Genomic DNA, 22,880 nt, shown 5'->3' with positions numbered 1-22,880 from the left:
GCTCCTTCCTTAGAATTAGGCTCAATAAACTCCAGCTTGGAAGTCAAATTCAACTGGGGGCCTGTTAAATAAGATTTTACTGGAACAGAGCCAAGCCCTTTGGTTTGTGTGTCTGGGATGCTTTTGGGGTAGAAAGGCAGAAGCGACTAGTGGCAACAGGATCCAAATGGCAAGCCAGAGTGACAACAGTGTATTTACTATCTGGCTTTTTATAGAAACGTTTGCTGACTCTTGTTCTAGAAAGAACAAGATGCCTAGATCTTCTGTCCACTCCCAATAATACAGAGTCTATCCAAGCCCTGGCTGTAGTGGAAGCTTTAATTTGAAGCCACAGGAAGTGCGTGCCTAAGATGCTCACCGCGACTGCAAGAAACCCACTTCTGTAGACTTTCTGCCTAATAAGTCCTGCCTTCCTTGCCTTGCATTTTTGTTCCATCTCTGTCTTCTGCTTTCCTTTGTCCACTTTGGCTTCCCTCCTTGTTGCTAAATATCTAATTAGGATCTGGAAAGTCTTGTCCCTCAGAGATTTTCAGCATTTATGCTAAAGGTTAGCCTTGCTGGATAGATACTTAGCAGTCCTTTCTCTTCTCCCTTTCTGTCCTTCAGTATGCAGGAGCCAGGTTCCCTTCTCAGCTGTACAGGATCGCCTGTGGGCACAGTGCTCCCCAGGCCTTGGCTAGGGGTCAAGGTGAGATAGCAACGCCTAAGGGAATCCGTCAAACAGACTCCCCGTGTATGCGTTTCCTTCCAGGCTGGAGGTTTGTCCCAGGTTGATATAAGGCCATGTCAGTACAATGCCGTTTATTTTCTTCTTAAATTGCACTTTAAAAATTCAGTTGCAAAGGATGGGCTGGGGTTGTTTACTCTGCCCCTTTGAGCTGGTTTTAATGACCCAGTTGCTTTGTTTGAAAGTCATTTATTTAGATGACAGATATGTAGATGTCATTGGATAAATAAAAAAGTGAAATCAAGATTTGAAGCAGTGGTTAAAATATAAACACACAGGGGCCAATCCCTCAGACTGTGTCCCCTAGACAGAACAATGGCTCAGAAATTACACATAGAAATTACACTCCCCCCTCCCCCTCCAGCAGCTCTGAGTCGCAAGGTCCCGTGCAGGTAGCTTGGCACTGAGCACTGCCGTGGCTCCTGCCTGTGGCCCCTGCCTCCTTACCACCCTTGCCCTGCATTGCTCGTGACACTTTCTGTTCACTCTTGCCCTGGAAACCACACGCCTGTCTGCTACAAAGGCTGCAGGTGGAGCCTACACCCCTCGTGTGGTCCAGCCCAGGTAGGCTGCCTGCTCACCTGCCCTTCCCTGCCTCACCTCCCCCATGACAGAGTGCATCATGTGCCCACCACCCACTGGCTCTGTGGATGGAAAGAAGACGAAGTTACAGGAGGACGTGGGGCTTCCCTTGAGTATGTGTGAGGGCCTGATCCTCTAGGCACCTCTGAGACCTCGCTGCCTTAGGAGCTGTCTCACCTGTTCATACACCTTCACGAAGTCCACAATCCCCACAAAATCCTGCATGTGACATCCCCCCTCTTTAATGGTAAATGTTTTGGAATGTCCATAGGTAAGAAAATGGACGTTGTGGAGGAACGGTTTCATGGATGGGCCTTTCGTTTCACCTCCGGATATCAGAATACTCAGATTGTTCGTCCTCCCACTCACTGCTTCCAGAAAGTCCCTGGGCCCCAAGGCCCCCAGCTCTGCGGGCATGGGCAATTGAGGGGCCCTTGCTGCCACGCTCGCCCTTGGCACCTCGGATGCTCTCCCTGCTGCTGGGCTCTGAGAAGTGGTGGCTGGCCTCCCCGTGGTGGGCCCGGGAGAGTCTGGCTCTGTCCATCTGGAGCTGGTGCTCAGGAGGCACTGTGGCCGGCCTGTGGATGGCTGAGGTGCAGAGGCTCAGGATGGAACACAGGTCCCCCCAGTTCTGCTTACACTGAGCCTGCACACTGTGGGTGATGGCCTCCTTCACCTCCTCCCCACAGGTTAGCAGCAGATTCACAAGGTCCACGAAAGGCCTAGAGATTGAAAGCAGAAGGAGAAAGACTAAGAATGGAATAAGTCCCGTAGGGTCCTGATGTGCTGTGACAGTGCCCAGGAAGAAATGGTGTCAGGGTTTGGTTTGCATTTGGCAGAACTATTTTAAAGCCTTTCCTCATCTTTCGAAGGGTCCATGTGAACTGGGCCCATGGCAGGAGTTACAGGCTCAGGGAGGCTCTCACTTCTATACTCCATTATGGCTTCTATCTAGGTGTCCCCCAAAGCCTCTTGCAGTCATAGGTGGAGCTTTCCTTGAGATGGCTGGATGTAGAGTGTGTGATGCTGGGATTGATGCTGGCACGGTTGGATGATGGGATTAAGGGTGCCCCACCTTAGGTGTGAGTGCTGCTGGCTCTGAGAATGGGTACCCCAGATTGAAATAAGGGACAGAGGAGAGGGCTATTGTTATTGCTTATCACTTGCTGTTGTGGCCTCTTTTCTGCCTTCGTGTCCTCTGCCTGCTACGAACTGTTTCTCCCCTGTGATGCCCCTCTGCCACGCCACCCTGTTTTAGAGCCAGGTGCCTAGTACTGTCCTAGAGCTGGGACACTAAAAAGGAAGGCGAGCATTGAATAGGGCAGTGGTGAGAATGACAAGAGGGCAACAGCATTCCGACACGACCAGGATATGGGGGCTAGGTGAAGTGCACCTAAGGGTTGGGTCGGGGGTCGGTGGGGCACGTTTGGGCAAATGGAAGAAGGCTCTGAATTCCAATCTCAGCAGTCCTTTCAGTAAAGAAGACATGAGGATTTAGGGTTTGAGTCAGGGCTCCTAAATGGGTGCCTTGAACCCCTCCCCCATGGCCTTTTGTGTGTGGTGTCAGCCTGTTTTGTCCCAGACGCCACTCTTTCAAGATGGCTTCCTAACTGAAGCTGCTCCTACGTGCCACTTCTCCCATCTGTGTCTGCCCCTGGCTGAGGCTCATGACGAAGGATCTTTTGGGAAGTTATATCTGGAGGATGCTGGAATAGGTGGAGAGGGGGCCCAGGAGGACCATTTTCCTGGGATGTCATTTCCCTCTCTGGGTAGCAGAGGCAGGCGAGCGGGTGTCTGACCACCTACATTCTTTCAGTCTGGGCTTCCTCAGCACTGGAAGTGAGGGGCTCTTGTGTTTTCAGTAAGAGCTGGCTCTCTGTGACACAGACATGCTTTGTTCTGGAGGGCTCATCTGGCTGCCTCAGGCCATTCTTCTGGAAAACTACTGGAGGAATTCATCCTAGGGGGTGGAAGATGTGTGCAGGTGGGAAGCAACACGCCTGCTTTTATATTCATGAGGGCAAGTGGTATGCCCAGCAAAGGGTGTGTAGAGCCCCTGTGATTCTCATTGGCCTTCTACCATCCCCAGACTGAGGTGGGATGCTTTCTGTGGCTAGCTGACATTCTTTGTTGCCTGTTTCTTTTTCAGTACTGGGGATGGAACTCAGGGCCTCATGTACACTATGAAGCGCTCTATGCTGAAGTATGCCTCCAGTGGGCTAGCCAACTTCTGTAAGCGGCCCTTAGCAAAAGTCCTGGCTACATTTGACATAAGCATCAAGCCCTGGGCCATCACCTTGATAGAGGAAATCAAGGTGGAATGTGTGGGCTCTATGGCAAGCTGCAAAAGTTTTCTGCTCCATGGGCCTTGGCTATCTGGATGGCTGCATTAGGGTCAACGTGATCTTTTTTCAAGCTGGCAGTTCACAGTATGCAGGAAGAGGAGATCGTGTTTTAGGATAATGCGTGAAGCAGTTTGCTACAATTTTTATTGATTAGTTCTCAATTTTATAATTGAGTGAACTGTCCTTGCTTCATGAATTTGAAGACTGAGTGGCCTTTGGAGCATCCTGCCTGGGAAGGCCTGGGGCTGGGCTGAGAATGGAGAGGAGGAATGTTCTGGCTGGTGAAGCTCCAGCTGCTGGGTAAGGCCTTCCTGATACCTTTGAGATCAGAGTCTGTTCATAGTGGGTGTGCAGAGCACTTAGCCTCTCTAAGGCTGGCCTCTGCCCGTGACCATGACAGCATAATTCTGTCTTTTTTGACGACCTTAAAGGCATTCACACCGTAACATAAGAAAAATGCGTGATGCATGTTGGCATCCTTGTTTTTTCCTTTTGGGGTTTCTTGGGATTGAACCCCAGCCCTTTCCTGGCTGCATCCACTGTCCTTTTTATTTTGAGAAAGAGTCTTGCTTAAGTCACTAAGTTTCTTAGGCTGTGCCCTCCTCATGACCCTACCTCATCTTCTGGGAGTGCTGGGACTACAGGCATGTACCATCATGCCTAGCTTCCTTATACTTCTTAATCCTACCAACTGGCTCAAGGAGCTCAATGTCACTGATCTGTTAAGTGGCAACAGGACTTTAGTACCTATGGTACCCTCTGGGGCTAGATGAGCACCTTATATTTATGTTTTCTGGGAAGATTCTAAATTGATTCTTTCCTTTAGGATGACTAAGAGGAAGGTGTCTTCTCCAGGGTGTTCTGTTTGCTACCGGAGCTCCAGAACCCCAAGGCTGAGTGGGACTCCAGAAATCAGGGCCAGACCACATTCTCCTCAGCCCCTGGCCCTCACTCCCAGCTAGGAAGCTGTGGACAGCGAGGAGGCAAGTGTGTGCCAAAGTGAGTTATCTAAGCTGTGTTTCAAGCTGGCATGATGCCTTCTCAGGCTGCAGGCTGAACCCGTGTCTAATGATAAAGCCCAGCTCCCTCAACTGGGCATCAGTAAGGCGAAAGGATTAGAACAAACCAAACACCCAGAGGGGGTGTGTCTGAAGGCTCCAGAGCATGGGTGACTGCCAGTGACAGCGAGCCAAGGGAGGCTGTCTGCAGCTAGGGGGAGGCAGATGATAAGGAGAAAGTGGGGGTAGCTAGGAAGGGTGAGAGGACCAGAGGGGAGCAGAATTGAAATGGGCGCTTTCACTGATGTGCATATTTTGAGGCAGACGAGGATTAGGTTGAGGACTGAGGTGTTACAGGTTCTTCAAAGGCTGCATTTTCTTTCTCTTAAGTGGAAAGCAAATTTGTTTCCCATTTTTGTATATGTGATCAATGCCACATATTCTGAAATGACCTTCTTGATGTCTGCTATTGACAGGATACTTTATTTAGTCAAGAAGGTAAGAGGGGAAAACTACCCTGAGGTAATTCAGTCTACAGTACAGGTGGATGCCTTGCAAGGCTGTGATCTCCAAAGGGCAGGTCAGGGGTCTTTTAGAGGAGCTGGAGTGGGCTTCAACTCACAACAGAGGTGCTGCCTCTGCTGGGAACGAAAGGACCTGCATTGATCACGTACATCGTGTGTCCTTAAGAGAGGCCCTCATGCAGCACTCAGGAGGCAGAGGCAGAAGGATTGTCATGTGTTTGAGACTAGCCTGGGCTACAAAGTGAGACAAGCCCAGCCTGAACTGCACAGCAAGACCCTGTCTCAAAAACACAGGAAAAAAAAAAAAAAAAAAAAGAGGCCCTCACTTCTGACCTGGCTGGGCTACTACCAGCACTTCCAGAGCAGGCTGGGACGGAACCACATTCTCATTCTAAGTGGCATGAGTATTCTTTGGAATAAGGGTCCCTAGCTCTCTGTCCCCTATTCATGGGGACACATGAGAAGGCCACAGGGCTTTACCTCCTTCCTAAATCTGAAGGGCGAGGGAATAAACTTAATACTTTTAGTTTTCCTAAAGACGACTTTCTCCAAAAGAATACAAAGACTTTTTACAGTCTGAAAAGGTACTGCGGACTTATGCACTGTCACACACCATCTACTGTGGAGGCTGGCTCTGCCTCTGATGCATGGAGGAGAGTGGGCTTGGGCAAATAGACATCACGGAGTTTCTCAGCCATGGGGGAGGGGCATTGTTTCTTCTGGAGGTGCCTTGAAAGAAGGTACATGTACATGGGACCCAGGGAGATAGCTCAGCAGATTAAATGCTTGACTGACAAGTGCAAGGTCCTGAGTTTGATCCCTGGTACCACCACCGCAAAAAAAAAAAAAAAAAAAAAAAAAAAAAAAAAAAAAAAAAAAAAAAAGTATGGTACTTTCTGTGTAGGTTGGGAATATATTTGAGAAAAAGAAAAAAAAAAGCTCTGCTACATTTGGGGACCAGTGAGGCCTTGGTAGGTCTAGCAAGGAGAGGTCAGTCCAGGGAGAAGGAAGCTTGACTTTGGACAACTGGCTTGTTCCTGAAAACTGGCTTTAGTCTATACAGTTGTTTCTCCACATCCAGGGCCTCAACCATGAATCAAAAATGTTTGGGGAAGAAATTCTCCTGTACTGAACATATGTAAACTGTTTTGTCTTGACATTATTACCAAACAAAATAGTATAACAACTACTTACAAAACATTTACATTATATTAGGTACTATAAGTAAGCTGGAGGTGATTGAAAGTGGGGTATATATGTAGCCTATATGCACATACTGCACCATTTTATGTAAGAGACTGAGCATCTGTAGATTTTATTTATTTTTTTGGCAGAACTGGGGATTGAACTCAGGCCATTGGGCTTGCCAGGGAAGCGCTTCTCCCCAGTCCCCATCTGTAGATTTTAATATCCAAGTGGGGTCCAGGAATAATTCGCTGTAGATACTGAGGGACAACTTTATGCCATCAACTCCCAAGTTGAAAAGTAGGAACTAAACCTCAGAGCAAGTTCCTTAAGCTCTTAGCTTCACTTTTCTCCTCTGTAAGGGGACAGCAATTTCTATCTCAGTGCTGTTGAGAAAGACAAGTGTGATAATTCATGTAAATCTCTTGGCGTAGGGCCTGACACAAAAAAATGACAGTTGTTGTTGTTGTTAATGCTATTGTTCCCTTATAGGTATTTGGAGGAATAAAAATAGTTCATAAGGCATTAGTATGACTCAGAAAAGGCAACATAATTTGTTTTTGGCAAGAGCTGCCTGCAGAGCTTCACCATAAATCTTATAATCCTTACACAATATCTGGAGGGGGGGGGGGGTTGCAAGACACCTAAAATCTTATAACCAAATGGGTAATAACTGGAGACGGCTGTTGCACTCTACGATCTAGGTTGTACTGGTCGAGTAGGTAGTGGGGTCTTGGGAGAAGGTCAGGGTGTGAACTGAGGCTAAGAATTCCTAACATGGTACTGATGTGGCCCAATGAGTCACTGTGGAAAGAACAATAGTGCCACCATACTGGCAATAACATGTCCTGGTCAGCTTAGCGAGTGGCTCACTTTCTCTCAGCATCTCTGAAGAAGGAGTCATCCTAATCTTCAACATTTGTGGACTGTGCATCACGTTAGGGGTAGTTGTGCACCAACGTGCTTTGCCGTCCTGCACAGTGTAGGCTTTTATAGCTGGGATAATTTTTAAGAAATGAGATATTTTGGTGTTATCACTGAATTTCAAATCTTTGAGTAAGTTCAGTTCACATTTCTGAGTTTTGGCATGGAACTGTTTAGCTGATTAAAGTTTTCGATGCTTTTTTGCTCTTTGTTTCCTGACAGGGCATTAATGAATCAGAGAAGGTGAGCTGGATTTTCTGAGCAAAAGGAGTGCCCAGAGGCAGAAAAAGCAGCCAGAGAGTATTGCTTGGAGTTTGGGGCATTTAGGAGCACGGGTACGGTGGCCAGATTGTGTGGAAGCCAGTCAGTCCCTGCGCCTCACCAGTTCTGACCCTCAGTGCACCTGAGTTTTCACATTGTATGAAATGGAACTGAGTAAGGCATCTAGCTGCAAGGGCTGTGGTAAGGAACAGGAAAAAAGAAATAACATAAAGCACTCAGCACAGGGCCTGATACTTGGTAAATAGTCAACTAATGTTATTAAGCATCCGCTTTCTGTAAAGACACCTCCTGCAGCTACTTGGAAGATTCGCTGTGTTCTTATTTAAGGGGAAGACAGAGAGTATTTGTCGGTGTACATGCATGTGTACACACACACGTACACACACATGCTCAGATATATCTTATTTCTGTAGCCTGTGATTTCAGAATTGGCAATGGAAATCACTTTCAGTTTTGTTGAAACCCAGCAGTAAAGAAGATTCCTCAGGGAGTTAGTGTGGCTTTCTGACTCAGCTCAACCTTCCCCATTTTACAGGGGCTCAGTCTCCAACAGCAAGGCCCCCTCCCTGACACAGCAACACACTTCCAACCAGCTCCACCCTTGCCAGAGCAATCTTCCCATGCCCAGCTTCCCAGTCAGACAAGGTTCTAAGGGTACTCACTCCTGCAGCAGTAAGTCCTTGAAATGGATCATCTCCACTATGACCCGGATGTTCTCCTGTGCGGCTGCGCACAGATTGTGTTTGAGGTAGCATTCCCGCTGCAACTGAAGCACCATGTCTTTGATGGCAGGGCACTTCCGGCTTATGCAGCCGAACTTCTGCCGCAGAGCATGGGCTTTACACTTCAAGGCGTCCTTGATGAATGACTTGCCCTGAGGACAGAGAGAGGGGCAGAAGTGGAAGACTTTGTGATATGGTTGGACATTTATCCATCTTTTTTCTCTTGCCTTTCTTTTCTCTCACTTCCTTCCTCTTCTTTTCCTCCCTCCCTTCTTTCCTTTCTCTTGCTCGCCTGCCTGCCTGCCTGCCTTCCTTCCTTCCTTCCTTCCTTCCTTCCTTCCTTCCTTCCTTCCTTCCTTCCTTCCTTCCCCCCTTCCTTGACAATACAACCCCAGGGCCCCTTCTCAGGCTGAAGGCCTCCCAGGTATTAGTTTGCATTTAGAGTGACACGATACCTCTGGCACTGAGCCAAAAAGGATGTTAGTTCTATACACTAACAAATCCACCTCTTTCCTCTGCAGCTGTACTTTTCGTTTTCCTTGAACTGGGGCTTCCGTGGCTGACTGTCCTCAAGGCTGCCCAGTGTTGGCTGTGTAGTGGCAACTTTTCCGGAACACCAGGGGAACTGGGCCATAACTCCTTTGTTGTTCCCAGCAAGAGTTCTTCCCCAGTGGGAGGTGCCTCTTTGTCCAAATGGAACATTTTTCCCTCTCCTCCTTCAATTCCACGAGTCTACCTAGATGATGTGCTCATGGAGTCTCCCCTTTCTGCCTAGTGCCTCTGGGTTATACTCTGGTCATCTCCCATCCTTCAAGGAGGCACATTCTTTGCCTTTCCAAAAATGACTCTACTCCTTTAAACTGTTAGGATTAGTGCCTCTAAAAGGCTTTCCTGGCACCCAGCCTGGCAGCATCTGAGCTAGAGTACCCAGCTGACAACCCCTCCCCCGCGGCCCTGCTCCGAGGGGCCAAGGCAGCCAAGCATACATCTGGCTTGCAGTTCTCTTTCCTGGCAACCCTATTAGACTGTGCTTATCCTAGAAAGGAGACAGCTGTTGGGGTGTGGAGGCAGCTCTGCCTTTGCTCCCTTATCAACCTCTCATGGCCCAGAGGCATTATGGTATGCCTACCCAGAATCCTTACACCTCTATTACTATAGAATTGAGCTATCCTTGGAGAAGTCACCCTCTGTTTTTAAGACAGGCACAGAAGTCACTGAGTTGAGAAAGTAAAAGGGTTTAGGTTGGAAAAGGGGAGCCAGCCAGCACACTTATTTTGGTTTTCCCTTTAGAAAGCAATCAAAATACCTGCAAATCACATCTGATGGCTAACAACCCATGTGGTACAGTCACCTTCTCAGTGCCCCTTCCCTGAGAACTGTCCACTGGAGCCAAATGGGATGGAGGACAGAGGGTGTCAATTTATTAAGCAGTTGTGTGCTGAGAATGAACTTGAAAGAGATGCATGTAACTTCAGAACATATTTCTGTTCATTGGGGATGGGATAGGAAGATTAACTGATGCAAGGACTATGCCAGTCTGTTCTTGGTATTCTTCCCCGGCATCTTGTGGGATTGACCTTCAATACACATCTTTCCTTGGATTTCCTATTATGTTTCCTAATTCCAGTTAATCCAGAAAGGACGCTTTGAGAGCCTCAAGGAGTTCAAAGTTCTACCTTTTTCCCTTCCTGGGTTTCTGTTTCCCCATCTGCCAACTCATATCCTCTGATCCCTCTGGTTCCCAGGCATTGCTTTGTCAGGTTCTACAGGATGTCGGTGGATGGTGAGGGCGATAAGCCCAAATCACACGTCAACTGTTGGCCTTTCCAAACATCATCACTCACCAATGAAATGGGAAGGAAAATGTATCAGATATAGTAACAGGGGTTTCCACAGGGCATATAGGGCCAGGGAGAAAATAAAGGTGAGCCTAATGCCAAAAAATATCAAAACATGTACTTGGGCTCTTGGCACCAAAGCCACCAGATTGCTTATTGGGTTCTTGCTCTGCCCTGAGGAGCAATGAGCTTTACCCTGGGGACCCAGGGATGTCTGAAATGAATCAGGCCCAGACTGTATTTATTATATGCAGCAAAAGAAAATATGGAATTCCAACACATATTCAAGGCTTTGACTTTTCAGGTTGGGAAAGAAGAATCTGCTACTCATAAGGAATAAGTGTCTACTCTTTTGGAGGCCTTGAATTATCTAGGTTGCTTGTCCTCATGTATATTAGATGACAGATGCCTTTGTAGGTGTAAAAAGCTCTTCAGTGGAATGTGGAAGAGGGGAATTCCTGCCCTTTTTGCCTACTGTTTCTAATGAGATAGGCTTTGGGGACTGTGTTCTGGATGCCCAGACATAATATGGCCTCTTCTGAGATGTTTATAATTTACTATATTTTGATGTTCCAGTCTATTGTGCCTGTGTAGAAATAGGTTAAGAGTAGAAGGAAGCTGAGCGCAGTGACAAATGCCTGTATTCAGAGTGCTCAGGAGGCAGGGGGACTGCCTCAAGTTCCCAGCTAGTCTGAACTACAGAACAAGACCCCATCTCAAAACAGAACAAAACAAAACAAAACAAAACAAAACAGGGTGTAGAAGGATTTAGTACACACAACAGCTCCAGAGAGCAATGGGGAGACACTGGCATCCTGCTACAGACCAAGAGTTATCTCTAGCAGGCACTAAAATGCCATGAAGAACAGCCAAAGAAATCTGTTAACAAGTCTTTTCAGTGACCGTTTTATTTTAATCATGCTATGCTAACCCCAAAGCCTTCACGCTCTAGGTGATTATTACCTGGGCATCAAATTTTCCAGCGTTGTGCAGAAAAGTCATGCAAATTCCATGTAAGCCCCGAATCTCACAAGAGTTGTTCTCGAAACATTCAAAAACGCCACACCCTACATCACCTGCGTTGACCAAACAGTGCTGGATCTCCGCTAAAATGAAAATTACATACAAATATATATGTATGAAACACTCAGCCAGGCTGCAAAATGCAAGGAGGTCAGTTGAAATAAAAGTTAGTAGGGACTGGAAGCAAATTTAAGGGGAAGAAAGTAATGACTTTTGAGGGTCTAATGAATGAAGAAAACACAATCTCATTCAATACTACTCATATTAAGTTCTGATATTTGCAAATACTGCATTTGTAAACATTAGCTTAGGTCTGAGTATTCCCCTACCCATTCTTTCCATTTTATTAAAGTATTTGTGGGAATAGTTTGAAAGCAGAAAACATTTTAGCGTTTTCTGAAGACTGCACTTCATCAGTGAAGTACTCTTCTCTACTGGGATCTGGAGAAACTGCTGCTCTTACCTCCCCGACCCCCAAATAAGTTCATCCATAATGCTGTTTCAATTCAGCATTATGATCCAACACCTCAAAATCAAACACAATTCCTATTAAAGCAGCGCCTCCAAACCATCCACATTAAAAATACCAGGTTAGGGAAGCTGTGGTTTTCCTGCAAGCTCGGGAATCCAGTCGGATGGGGACTAGCCATGTAAAGCGCCACGGCCGCCTAAAGAGGTTCCTTTTAGCTAGGGATCTGGTGTGAGGCAGCGCGGCAGCACGTAATCCCCTAGAATTCCTGTGGCCCCAGAGCGTGCTGTCTTCCTTCGCAGAATGCGGTCCTAATACATCTCTCAGAAGGACAGACTGAGGAGTTAACTGTCAGGCTGCCGCGTGCGAAACCTCGTTTCCTTCCCAGCCCCCCACCCGATTCTCTGATTTAAACGGATTACCAAATTACATCAGAAAAGTGTATTTTGGAAGATGGGCGGGGTCGGAGTAGAAAATCTGCATTCAGATTAAATCTAGCGAGAGAATGAGAGGCGTGTGTTTGTTGAGGGTCAACAACTCCAGAGAGTCACGGTCAGTTTTTAGAGCAAGAGCTAGAGAGGGGGAAGGGTGGTGAGGGTCTTAGGGTGGAGCGTGGCCACGCGGGTCCGGGACTCGGCGCGTGGAGTTGAGCGCCTCTGGGCTGAACCACACGCGGCCCCGGCGCGCAGGCCGTCCCGCGACCCACTCACTAGGGGCGTTCCTCGTGGGCATTCGTCTGTTCCTGCTCTGGCAGTGAGCGCACGCACTCTGTAGCCGCAGCGTTCGCACGGCCCCCTCAAAAGGCCGCGGGGGTGGGGTTGGGGGTGGGCGCAGAACGAAGGAGTTGAGCTGTAGGCAGATTTTCTTTCTCTCCCCAGCTCTGGGAAAAGGGCCAGCCCCGTGTCCCGCGCGCCTGGCTCTGCTTTGCAGTTTGCCGGAGAGCAGAGAGGCAGTCGAGCAGGAGGCGCACAGTTCGGGTCGTGTCACCATTCCTTCGCTTGCTGACCTGCCCAGAAGCAGGGGACGGCGGCAGCACAGTGAGGTACGCTTTGCGCCGCCCTTTCCCCCTTTCAAAAGCAGTGTCCCCCAAGGGGCGAGTACGTGATGCAATTTGTCTCGCGAGCAAAGTTTTGGGATGCGCTGCATCTTTTGGGGAGGGGGAGAAGCTGTCCTGTCTAGGCTGGCCAGCTCGGAAGAGGTGGTCTCCGGGTGCAGGGCTAAGCCTAGCTCCGGGGACCCTCCGTGCCTGCCATGGTTAGCTTGGATGGAGACGTGCGCTCCGCACGGGATGGCCTGGCAGCGTCAGGCCCTGCCTTATTTCCCCTCAACCCCGGGGGAGGACAGCAACAAGTCCTGCCCCAGCCATTTCATCACCCTGCTAGCACGTGCGGATTCCGGGCGCTCCGAGCCCGGCGCAACCACGCTTCGCCTCGTGCTTCCTTTTGCATGACCCGCGCCACACTAAGAGTTTACCGGGCCGTGGTGGGCACCGGGCTCTGGGCGAAACAACCGAGGTGTGCTGCGCCGTGCACGGTGTTCTCTCGCAGCAGCTCCTGGCTGCAGGGGCGCATGCATTTACCTGTGTTCTGCAGGGACAGGCGACCTTTCTGCTGGGAGCTTCTGTCTTGGGGACCTTCGGGTGGGTTGGTGGCATCGGTGCCCCGCACCGGGTCGAAGGTGGCTAACACCAAAGCCAGGGTCACGAACTGGCCCAGCCTCTCGGCACACATGGTTCTCCGTATAAACCTCCCGCCGGGAGACCTGGATTCTTTGTGCTCCCCTCCTCCTCTTCTCCGCCGCTTCCCCTCCTCCTCCCACTCTTCCTCCTCGCTCGCCTTTTCCCTCCTCCTCGCAGCCGCGGCTCGGGTAGAGGTTACCCAGCGCCCTCCCGTAGCTCTCGGGAGAGCATGTGACCAGGCCGTTAGCCGTGCCGCGAGTGCTCTGCAGTGGCAGGGACGGTGCCTCAAATATCCCTGGAAGCTCTGGTGTCACTTGAATGAAGGAGTCGAGCAGGTGTTGTCCCGGAGGCTGGACCAATCCGAGACCCCAGCCCGTTTGACAACAGCGCCAGGAGGCGGGGCTTGCGTCTAACTACTACGCGAGGAAGCCGGGCTGGGCTGGGAGCGCCCACAAAGTTGCAGACCTGGCGGCGGTCACGCGTTCGTGTGTGTGTGTGTGTGTGTGTGTGTGTGTGTGTGTGTGTGTGTGTGGCCAGAGATGCGTGAGCGTGTGCGGGTGCCCCAGGGCAATGGCTGAATGCACTTCAAAAATACCGAAGCAGATCCCAGCTCAGTGGCAATTACAAAGAGGACGGTCTGTGCTGGGACTCCCGGGTCCTTGGCTAGCACTAAACTCGCATCCGGCTGGAAAAGTTTTCTCTTAGCACCAGTTTTTGGAATTCACTGAGGATTTTAGCCTCGTGGCCTGGATAGTTTAGAACAGATACCCGGGATAGTGTGGGCGGGGATGCACGTATGGAAATTCCTGGCGTCCCGGAGTTCTGCATTGCAAACAAAACCGGCTTGAAGATAGGAGCCGAAGTACTTAATAAAGTATTTGGCCTGAACTACTGCCCCCTCTTCTTGCTTTTTTTTAGGTGGGCCCTGTGACAGCGTGGAAGTCGTGATTTGCCCTCTTCCACTACAGATGGAGTGCAGTCTGGGCTGCAGGGATCCAGGTGACAATCCAGTCTTGCATCATTTCAAGGCGGGCAGCAGTGAGGCCCACGCAGCCCTAGATAAGCCCGCTGCGGAGCCTGGCGTACCCCGAGGCCGAGCTTAAAGGCAACTTTAGGCGTCTCCAAATATACTCTTCCATTTTCTCAAAGTGCTACTTCCCGCCCGGCTCGGGGCTCCCTTTACTCTTTAGTCTTGGAATGGAAATGAAAACAAAAAAACAAAAAAACAGAAAAACAAAATTCGGGGAAATGCTCTTCATCTCTTCTCTTTTTCTGTGGGAGCCCCCTCCCTAAGCACTGCCAGGATTAGATTGCCCCCAGCTGCTTGCACCCGGGCTGGAGGAAGCAAGGAGAAAGTTGGGCGCCGCTTGGAGCGCCTTTCCCCCTGCTGTGTGTGTACGTGTGCACGCTCACGTCTCCCTCGCAACCGGCCGGGGCTAGGAACTGCTCCTGGCCTAGTCAACCCGACGGCGCAGCTCTAGGGGGTAGCTGGGTGGGGGAGGGCAGCGAGGCGAGCGCTGCAACCTAGCGCCCCTGGGGCGCGCACCGAGTGTCGGCACGCCCTCGTCCCTCCCCCGCAGTCCCCACCCTCCTCTGGGAGAACAGGTGAGCCCGGGTACCAGCTCTCAACTCTCACACACCCCCGCCCCCTTGGCTCCCGCGCCCTCTGCAGTAATGTGCCAGGAAGGTTTCATCACCTACCGCTGGAGGCGACGCAGCCCTGGGTCTCCGCGGCGGGGCGCACTGCCGCGTTTATTGGGGCGACCATGTGACATACTTGGGGGAGGGGATACTAAGACACTCCGGCAGGTCATCCTTAGTCTGCTTGGCTTAGGCTTTCTTTCCTGGGGCCAGGGGAAGCTGAGGGCCCGGTGATCGTCGCTAGCTGCGGCTACCTTCTCGCGTGGAGCAGACCTCAATTAGGAGAAAGGCAAAGGAAGATGGGGCGTGTGTTTTCAGAGTGAGCTTTCCAGGGGCCGGAGTACCCAAGAACCGCTGTCCACTGCATCTGTGCATATTTTAGAGCTCCAAGGGAATGGTCACTTCAGCCTGAATCTGCAGAGGTAACAAGAAACTGAGCACTCATGTCCGTGCTCCCGGTTGCAGTCAGCTCCCACAGATACAGAGCTTTTCAAGGCGAATACTGGCGTCCTCACTGGCCGCCTTACTCAATTTAGCGTCCCTTATTTAAGAAGAACCAGCTCCTGCCATCCTTAAGAGCCAAACAAGAAAACACCACCACAACATTCTAACTTAGCCTAATTGCTCATAGCCCCAAATTTCCTGAGGCCAAGTGGATATTTGTTCTGTCTTGCTTACAGATGTTAACCGAGTTGTTTCTATCCATCTGGTCTCTTTTGCAGATGAAAACACCAAGAGTATGGGTGTTCTCATTAAAAAGGTATAGGGTCCCTTTTATTTTTGAGAAACAAATAGGAGACCCAGGGGATAGGAACAAGCCCAGCTTTGCCAGTTGCTGGCAGATGGTGGTGACTGGTACCTGTCTCCTCTCTGCCTGTGTTAGGTTCCACCCTTGCCTCCTTGGCCTACTCTCAGAGGACCTATCACTTAAAAATTCATCTTGAGGCTATTAGCCTTTACAAAGCAATTTGCCAAGGAACATAAATGGTTCTTGCTTGAGCACACTGTCCCTTTAAAATGAAAAGAACAGCTTGTAGCTAGCATTTGAGGTGCTGTGAACACAGGCTCTTGTTCTTAAAGGTTTACCTCTGGACCACTTAGCCAAGGCTGAGAATGTGCAGTCCGGTCAGTCTCACCACGGCCTTGAGAATGCTGCAGAAACCCTGGGCTGTCTGCAGGGGCTACTCATCTCAGCTGTAGGCCCAGGGAAGGAGAAGGGCTGGGGTGCACACAGTGATGAGTTTCTTGGGGACTCTTTGTCCTCCGGCTGATGGCTTTGGCTCTGTTACAGCCTGGCACAGCAGACTGGCTGATGTGAGTGGGCAGAGGGAGGCAGCAGTAAGAATACTGTTTTAAAGTAACATGATTGAGGACAGGCACTGTGTCACTTGCTGAGTTTGAGACGGTCCTTCAAGACCTGAAGGACACCGTAACTTCGAGTTGTGAGAAGCAGGAAGACAGATCAGTTAGACAGATCTCCTGCCCTGAGGGTAGGCGGAGAGTTGGGCCCTCTTGCCCACTGAGGCCATGTAACTGTGAAGAGGCAGTCATGGCCTGCCATGTTGTGACTGACAATAGTAGCTTTTGGGGTTGAGGCATGGGGCCCTGCATCTTCTTTAAATCCACTTCATCATTTAACTCCCGTCTAAGTGGGAAGGTATTTATTTGTTTATTTGGTACAGGGTCTCACTACACGGGTAGGACAGTGATCCTCCTGTCTCAGCTTCCTCAGTGCTAGGATTACAGGCATGCGCCACCACACCCAGTTTCAGTGGCTAGCTCAGCGCCAGGGCCATGGTATGGCATGCAGTACCCCGTTCTTGCGCTTGCCAGGCAGGTGCTTAGACCGCTGAGCTATGTCCCCAATCCAGAGGGAAGCTTTTGAAGAAGGGGTATTTGGGTGATATCTTGAAAGATGGAACAAAAGAATACAACAGTAACAAAACTGAGGCAAGCGAAAGAGAGTGGGTGTTGCCTGTGGTAAGGCTGAAAATAAGTGTAGGAGGAAATGCAATGCGATTTGCCTCAGGAGAAGTGTTTGTCCAGTTGGTGTTCAAGCAATCTGGGGAGTTCAACTGAGGAATGTTGTTAGATGGAGCCATTGTGAAAAATCTCTACCATGGAAGAGCTTGTTTTTTCATCCTGATGGATATTTAAAGATGAGAATGTGATCTCCTCTTTCACTAGATTCTCCTCAGGAGTTGGAAAAAGTTTAGAGGCCTTTTGCTGACCTGTGAAACACGATGAGGGGAATTGGAAGGAATGAACTGGAGTCTTGATGTATGTTTCGATGTCCAACAGGAGAGGTGTTCTTGTGCAGGTGTGAGCAGGTGGAGCCTTAAAGGATCGGATGCAGTTTTGTCTGTGGGACAATATCTGTAGCTTGGCACGTGCTGTCTAGTCTAGACACTATGAGTCCCAGAACCTGGGTGGAGGAGGTGGCTCACTCATAGAGAGCTCCGCCCACCGTACGCCCCGCCCACTTGAACTGACTGCCCGGACTGATGGCGCCACCTTATGGTCAGAAGGGGAACCAAATGACCGAACAACCTATCTGGTTCTGGATCTGAGGACTAGAAATGGGTTGTCGCTTTTCCTCAGTTTCCTCACTTTTTCTTCATCAAGTTAGTTAATATTGACTTAGGTAACCTTCTCACAATGATATACTGTTAGTTCTCTCCTCAAAGAAATTGCTTTCAAGCTTATTTTCTTTCTACCCGCTCCAACCTTTGCTCTCTTTGTGAGCCCCCAAAATCTACCCTAATCATGGCTCCTGTGTATCATGCCCACAGGGCCGAAAACGCAGTTATTGGAGTGAAATTGGACATTCAAAATTACAAGCTGCTGCTTTCAAGCCTCCAAAATTCTTGCAAAAAGAGGGCTCTTCCAGAACAGTCTCTATAGGTCTTTTAATCTTATTAACTTGATTGTGTCAGTCAGTAGAATTGAAAATAAAGCAGACTAAGTCTTCAATATTGGGGTTTGTTTATTAGTAATACTATGAAATTATTTTCTGCTAGCATTCCCTCTAAAAATAAACAACTTCAACAACATTATGAATTAAGAAGGCTTTTGTGGGGCGGGTGTGGAAACCTAAAATTTATAATAAGATTTTTAGCTGGGTATGGTTGCGTGTACCTGTAGTCCCAACTACCTGGGACGGTGAAGGAGGAGGACAGCTTGAGCCCAGGAATTTGAAGTCAGTTTGGGTGGCATAGTGAGACCCTTAATCACAAAATACATGGGTCACACAATTATATATACATATCTTTTTCTTGGAGGAAAATATATTTCGAGTTCCCTGAACAATCTTAAAGTGTTGGAACATAACACAGTGGGAAGTTGGGCCCTTCCTTTGTATTATTGATCAATAGTCCAAATGTTCATGGATTGACTGGAAATGCAAATGATAAAGAGTAATTTTTAAAAGAGGCCTGGAGATATAGCTCAGCAGCGTACGCACATGCCTGGCAAGTGCAAGGTCCTGAGTTCAATCCTCAATACCAAAAAAGAAAAAAAAAAGCCTAAGAGAATAGGAACACTGTATCCCTCACACTAAATTCATTTACTGAAAAGAATATAAGGCAGTAAGCGTTGGATGTCTGCTTGTCACCCACCCCCGCCAACATTGGTAGCGCCTTGCTCTGAAGCTTGCATTTTTCTCAGAAGCCCTCTCTGGTTTTTGGGCCCTAATCTTTGCTTCTCGTTGTTTGCTGAGGCAATCTCCAGGAGAAGCCATCCTGAGGGCTGGGCTGCCTGGGTTCCACTAAGGAAGCTGGCTGAGCCCAGAGGTCAGCATCGTGTGGTGGGTTCTGCCATACTTTCCTCGACTGGGTTTCAGCTTTGCTCTGAGAACTGCTAGATTTCAACTGGGCAAAGAAAGAGTCTGTGTGTGTGTGTGTGTGTGTAGTTTCTAAGGAAGTAGGTTTTGAAAATCTTTGGTAAATGGCCAAATCCATTAATGAAATTTAACCCTGAGTATTTGATCACAGTTCTACATTTAGATTTTATTTTTCTGAGAAGTTCTGTTTGTAAATACTATTTCATGACTTCTGCTCATTTTTAGAAGTGTTTCTAAGACCGAAGAGCACATTTTAAACAAAAGTAGAATGAAGCCCATTTTATGTTAAAATAACCACGTAGCACCTTGGGAACCATTTATAAATCTATGGGTGAGTGTGTGGACAAATCAGAGGACCTTAGTGATTTTAGTTTTCTTACATAAAAATTTCCATTCAATCGCCCTAAGAAACATTTTATGACCACTCCTCAATTATTGGCAATTTTGATAAAAATCACTAAGAAAAGGAAGTGGAAGAATGATGGAATTACCTCTAAGGATGATGCAATAATGAGGCTCACCATCACTATTGCATCACCCCCCCATTTTTTAATTACATTGTCCAGAGTGTTACACCATCTCTCAAGAAGGCATAAAAGAAGACAAAGGGCTGAAGCAACCTCAGGCATATTCAGCCCCAAACTTCTGCTGGAGGAAAGATACCCTCTTTCACAAGCAGTGCTGTGAAATCTGGGCATGCGCATGCGGAAGACTGAAGCGAAGCCCATTTACTTCGCCATACACCAAACTAAAATCAAGATGGATCAAAGATCTAATTAATAAGGGAGAAGCACTTAGTCTACTGAAATATAAAACAGGTCAAACTTTTGAAGACATAGGCCTATGCAAGGGCTTTCTGAATGAAACTACAGTAGCACAAGAAATACCATCAAGACCAACAAGTGGGATTCTACAAAATTGAAAATTTATGCACAGCCAGCAAAACACTCACTAGAGAGAAGATATAACTTAAAGAATGAAAAAAATATTTGTGTTAGTTATTCCTTAGACAGAAGACTAATATGAGAATATATAAAGAATTCAAAAAAGATATCCATAAAATAAAAGACCCAATCAATCAAGAAATGGATGACTGAAATGAACAGACACTTCTCGGAAGTACTAATGATCAGTAAGTGTTTGAAAAAAATGTTCAAGGGCTGGGGAGATAGCTTAGTGGCGCAAGTGCCTGCTTGGCAAGTGCAGTTCTAAGTTTGATCCCCAATACCACACACACACACACACACACACACACACACACACACGCACAGATTGGAAACAATGAAAAAATGTTCAATATTTCTGGCCATTAAGGAAATGTAAATCAAAACAACACATTCCAGGTTACTTCAGGCAGAACGGCTAACATCAAAAAAATCAAGTAATAACAGATGCAAGGATGCGGGGGAAAGGAACCCTTCTACCTCTTCGTTGGAATGTACATTAGTACAAACACTATAGAAATCAGAATGGAGATTCTTCAAAAATTCCATTGACCTAGATAGTCTCATTCTCAGGATGTTCCGGGAAGAGTTAGAGATATCATGTTACCTTGATACTTATGTACCCATTTTAGGATTTTTTTTTCTCTGAATGCCTTCAGGGCAGGTTTGGCTGGCTTGAGTTGTGGGGATCGAACCACAGCAACCTGAGCCTGACTGCTTTGTTGAAGCAGCCACTTAAAGAACTGAGCTATGGGGCAGGCCTCCTGTGTACCCATTTTAACAGCAGCACAATTTATAACAGCTAATACTTGGAAACAGCCTATATGTACATCAACAGATGAATGAATAAAGAAAATTATTTGTACACAGTGGAGTACTCTCGTGCTACAAAGAAGGATAAACAAGTCATTTGTAAGAAAATAGACGCACCTTTAGGTGGTAATGTTACATGGAATAAATCAGCTGTACAAACTTAAATAGCTCATGGTTTCTCATATATAAGAAACCCAAAATATAAACAAATTAAGAGCAAAATAAAAGAGACAATAAGGAACTGGGAGATCAATCTTTTGCAAAGGAAGGGGGAGGGAGGTAGGGAGGGAAAGAGAATGTGAGAATTGTGATGTTATGTACACACACAAATCCCCCAAAAGGAATGTATATAATCATGTAGTGCAAACATGTACTAATAAAAATAAATTTTAAAAAGACACCATCTTTTTAGTCTTCTTTTTACAATGACCATGTTTGACTTGTATATGGATTTTGTTTAATTTCATTATTTTTAATTGCTACAAAAATTGTACATGTTTATGAGATACATTATTTTTGCTTTTGATTAATACAGTTTTGAAAACAGATGTTTTCTTTCTTTTTTTTTTAATGGGACAGATTGCAGAGGTCAGCCACAAACTCATAGCAATCCTCTTGCCTCAGCCTCCTGAGTGCTGGGATTACAGGTGTGCACTGCAATACCTGGCTCAAAGATTTCATTTTTTGCACAAAATTATAAAGAGAAGAAAATTGACAGATGGAAACAATTGTTAGATCAGAAGATCGCTTCAGAGACAGCAGCCTTTTGTACTCTGACGGTAGTGGCGAAGTTGGCTTTATATGGAAAGTTTCTGGCCATGTGTCTTACCTAATAGTAATATAGATAGATGTTCTGAGATTCAAGAATCTGTGAGTAAACAGTGTATTTCTAAGGACAAAAAGAAAACAGCGCAGAGTGGTTTGGTCGTTTGTTGAGAAGTTATCATTTTTGTTTTCGTCAACTGTGGCTCTTGCCTGAAGGCCAGCGGGGCGGTTGGAAAAGCGACCTAAGACTTCTATGTGGGGTAAAAGAAAATGGCCCGAACTAAGCGGACTGCTCGTAAGTCAGCTGGTGGGAAAGGCCCGCTAAGAGCTGGCCACTGAAGCTGCCAGGAAAAGCGCCCCCTCTACTGGCGGGGTGAAGAAACTCATTGCTACAGGCTTGGTACCGTGGCGCTTAGAGAGATTCACTGTTACCAGAAATCGGTTGAGCTTCTCATTCGAAAGCTGTCTTTCCAGAGGTTGGTGAGAGATTGCCCAGGATTTCAAAACCGACTTGAGGTTTCAGAGTCAGCCACTGGTGCCCTTCAGGTAAGGGGACTCACAAGGCTTTGTAGGTGGGAGTGGGCGCAGCGTGGGTGGCTTCCTCTCCAAAGGAGTTAATGGTGTGGTTCTTGTCCTTGACAGGAGGCTAGTGAAGCACCCCTGGTGGGCTTATGTGAAGATACCAATCTGTGTGCCATCCGCGCCCAGAGAGTCGCCATCATGCCCAAAACCATCCAATTGGCCTGCCGGATACGGGGAGAGAGAGCTTAAGTGAAGGCAGTTTTTGTGGCGTTGTGTAGTAAATTCTGTAAAGTACTTTGGTTTAATTTGTGACTTTTTTTGGGAAGAAATTGTTTATAATATGTTGCATTTGTACATAAGTCATTCCATCTTTCACTCAGGATGAATGTGAAAAGTGACTGTTACGGACCTCAGTGATGTGAGTGCTGATGTGAGTGCCGTTGCTCAGGAGAGGCAAGGTGCTAAGATGCACAGGGGATGGGGGATACGTCTTGCTTCTCATGAGGCATTTTTCTGTATGTTAATGACCTGTTGGGTAGCTATTAAGGTACTAGAATTGATAAACGTGTACAGGGTCCTTTTGCAATAAAACTGGTGATGACTTGACCCAAGTGTTTAACAAGTGGGGCTGGTACGTCTCACGGTACATCACTGCGGTAGAATGTGGGCGTTTGCAAGAGTGGAGGTACAGGTCTTAACCACAGTGTAACTTACAGTTTCCTTAAAAAAACAGTAAACCTAGCAGCTGTAGACGACACTATGTGCATGTATAATAGCTATTTTATATATTGTAGTGTCAACATTTTTAAATTAAATGTTTTACATAAAAAAAGAAAACATGATATTCTCATCCAGCCAGACACTGATAAGAATGATTTTATGATATAAGTTTTGCAACATAAACCTAGAATTTCCTGTCTTTCAAAAAAATGGGGTCCTGGGGCCAGGGAGATGGCTCAGTAGAATAAGTGCTTCTCGGTCAAGCTCAAGGGTCTGAGTTCAATCCCCAGTTCCACCAAAAAAAAAATGGAGTCCAATAATATTCTTTTAATTTTAT

At 47.5% G+C, this 22,880-nt stretch overlaps 1 protein-coding gene and 1 long non-coding RNA gene across 2 annotated transcripts; one reads left to right on the top strand and one right to left on the bottom strand.

Moving 5' to 3' along the window:
- Positions 1–584: 584 nt before the first annotated feature.
- Stc2 (stanniocalcin 2) lies at positions 585–13,555 on the bottom strand. The gene is made up of 4 exons (XM_004644833.2): positions 13,199–13,555; positions 11,091–11,233; positions 8,230–8,441; positions 585–2,031 (listed from the first exon to the last, which is right to left on the bottom strand). The coding sequence occupies exons 1-4, from the start codon at positions 13,347–13,349 to the stop codon at positions 1,632–1,634; spliced, it is 906 nt and encodes a 301-aa protein (XP_004644890.1). The 5' UTR covers positions 13,350–13,555; the 3' UTR covers positions 585–1,631.
- LOC111813686 lies at positions 12,503–22,553 on the top strand. Its single transcript, XR_002818875.1, has 3 exons — positions 12,503–12,661; positions 14,216–14,296; positions 21,944–22,553. It is a non-coding gene; the product is annotated as an uncharacterized LOC111813686 (long non-coding RNA).
- Positions 22,554–22,880: the final 327 nt, after the last annotated feature.

This window comes from Octodon degus, unplaced genomic scaffold, assembly GCF_000260255.1.
Source record: "Octodon degus isolate 3935 unplaced genomic scaffold, OctDeg1.0 scaffold00212, whole genome shotgun sequence".
Classification (NCBI taxonomy): domain Eukaryota; kingdom Metazoa; phylum Chordata; class Mammalia; order Rodentia; family Octodontidae; genus Octodon; species Octodon degus.
Note: the sequence above shows the minus strand (reverse complement) of the source record. Positions and strands in the feature narration are given on the sequence as shown.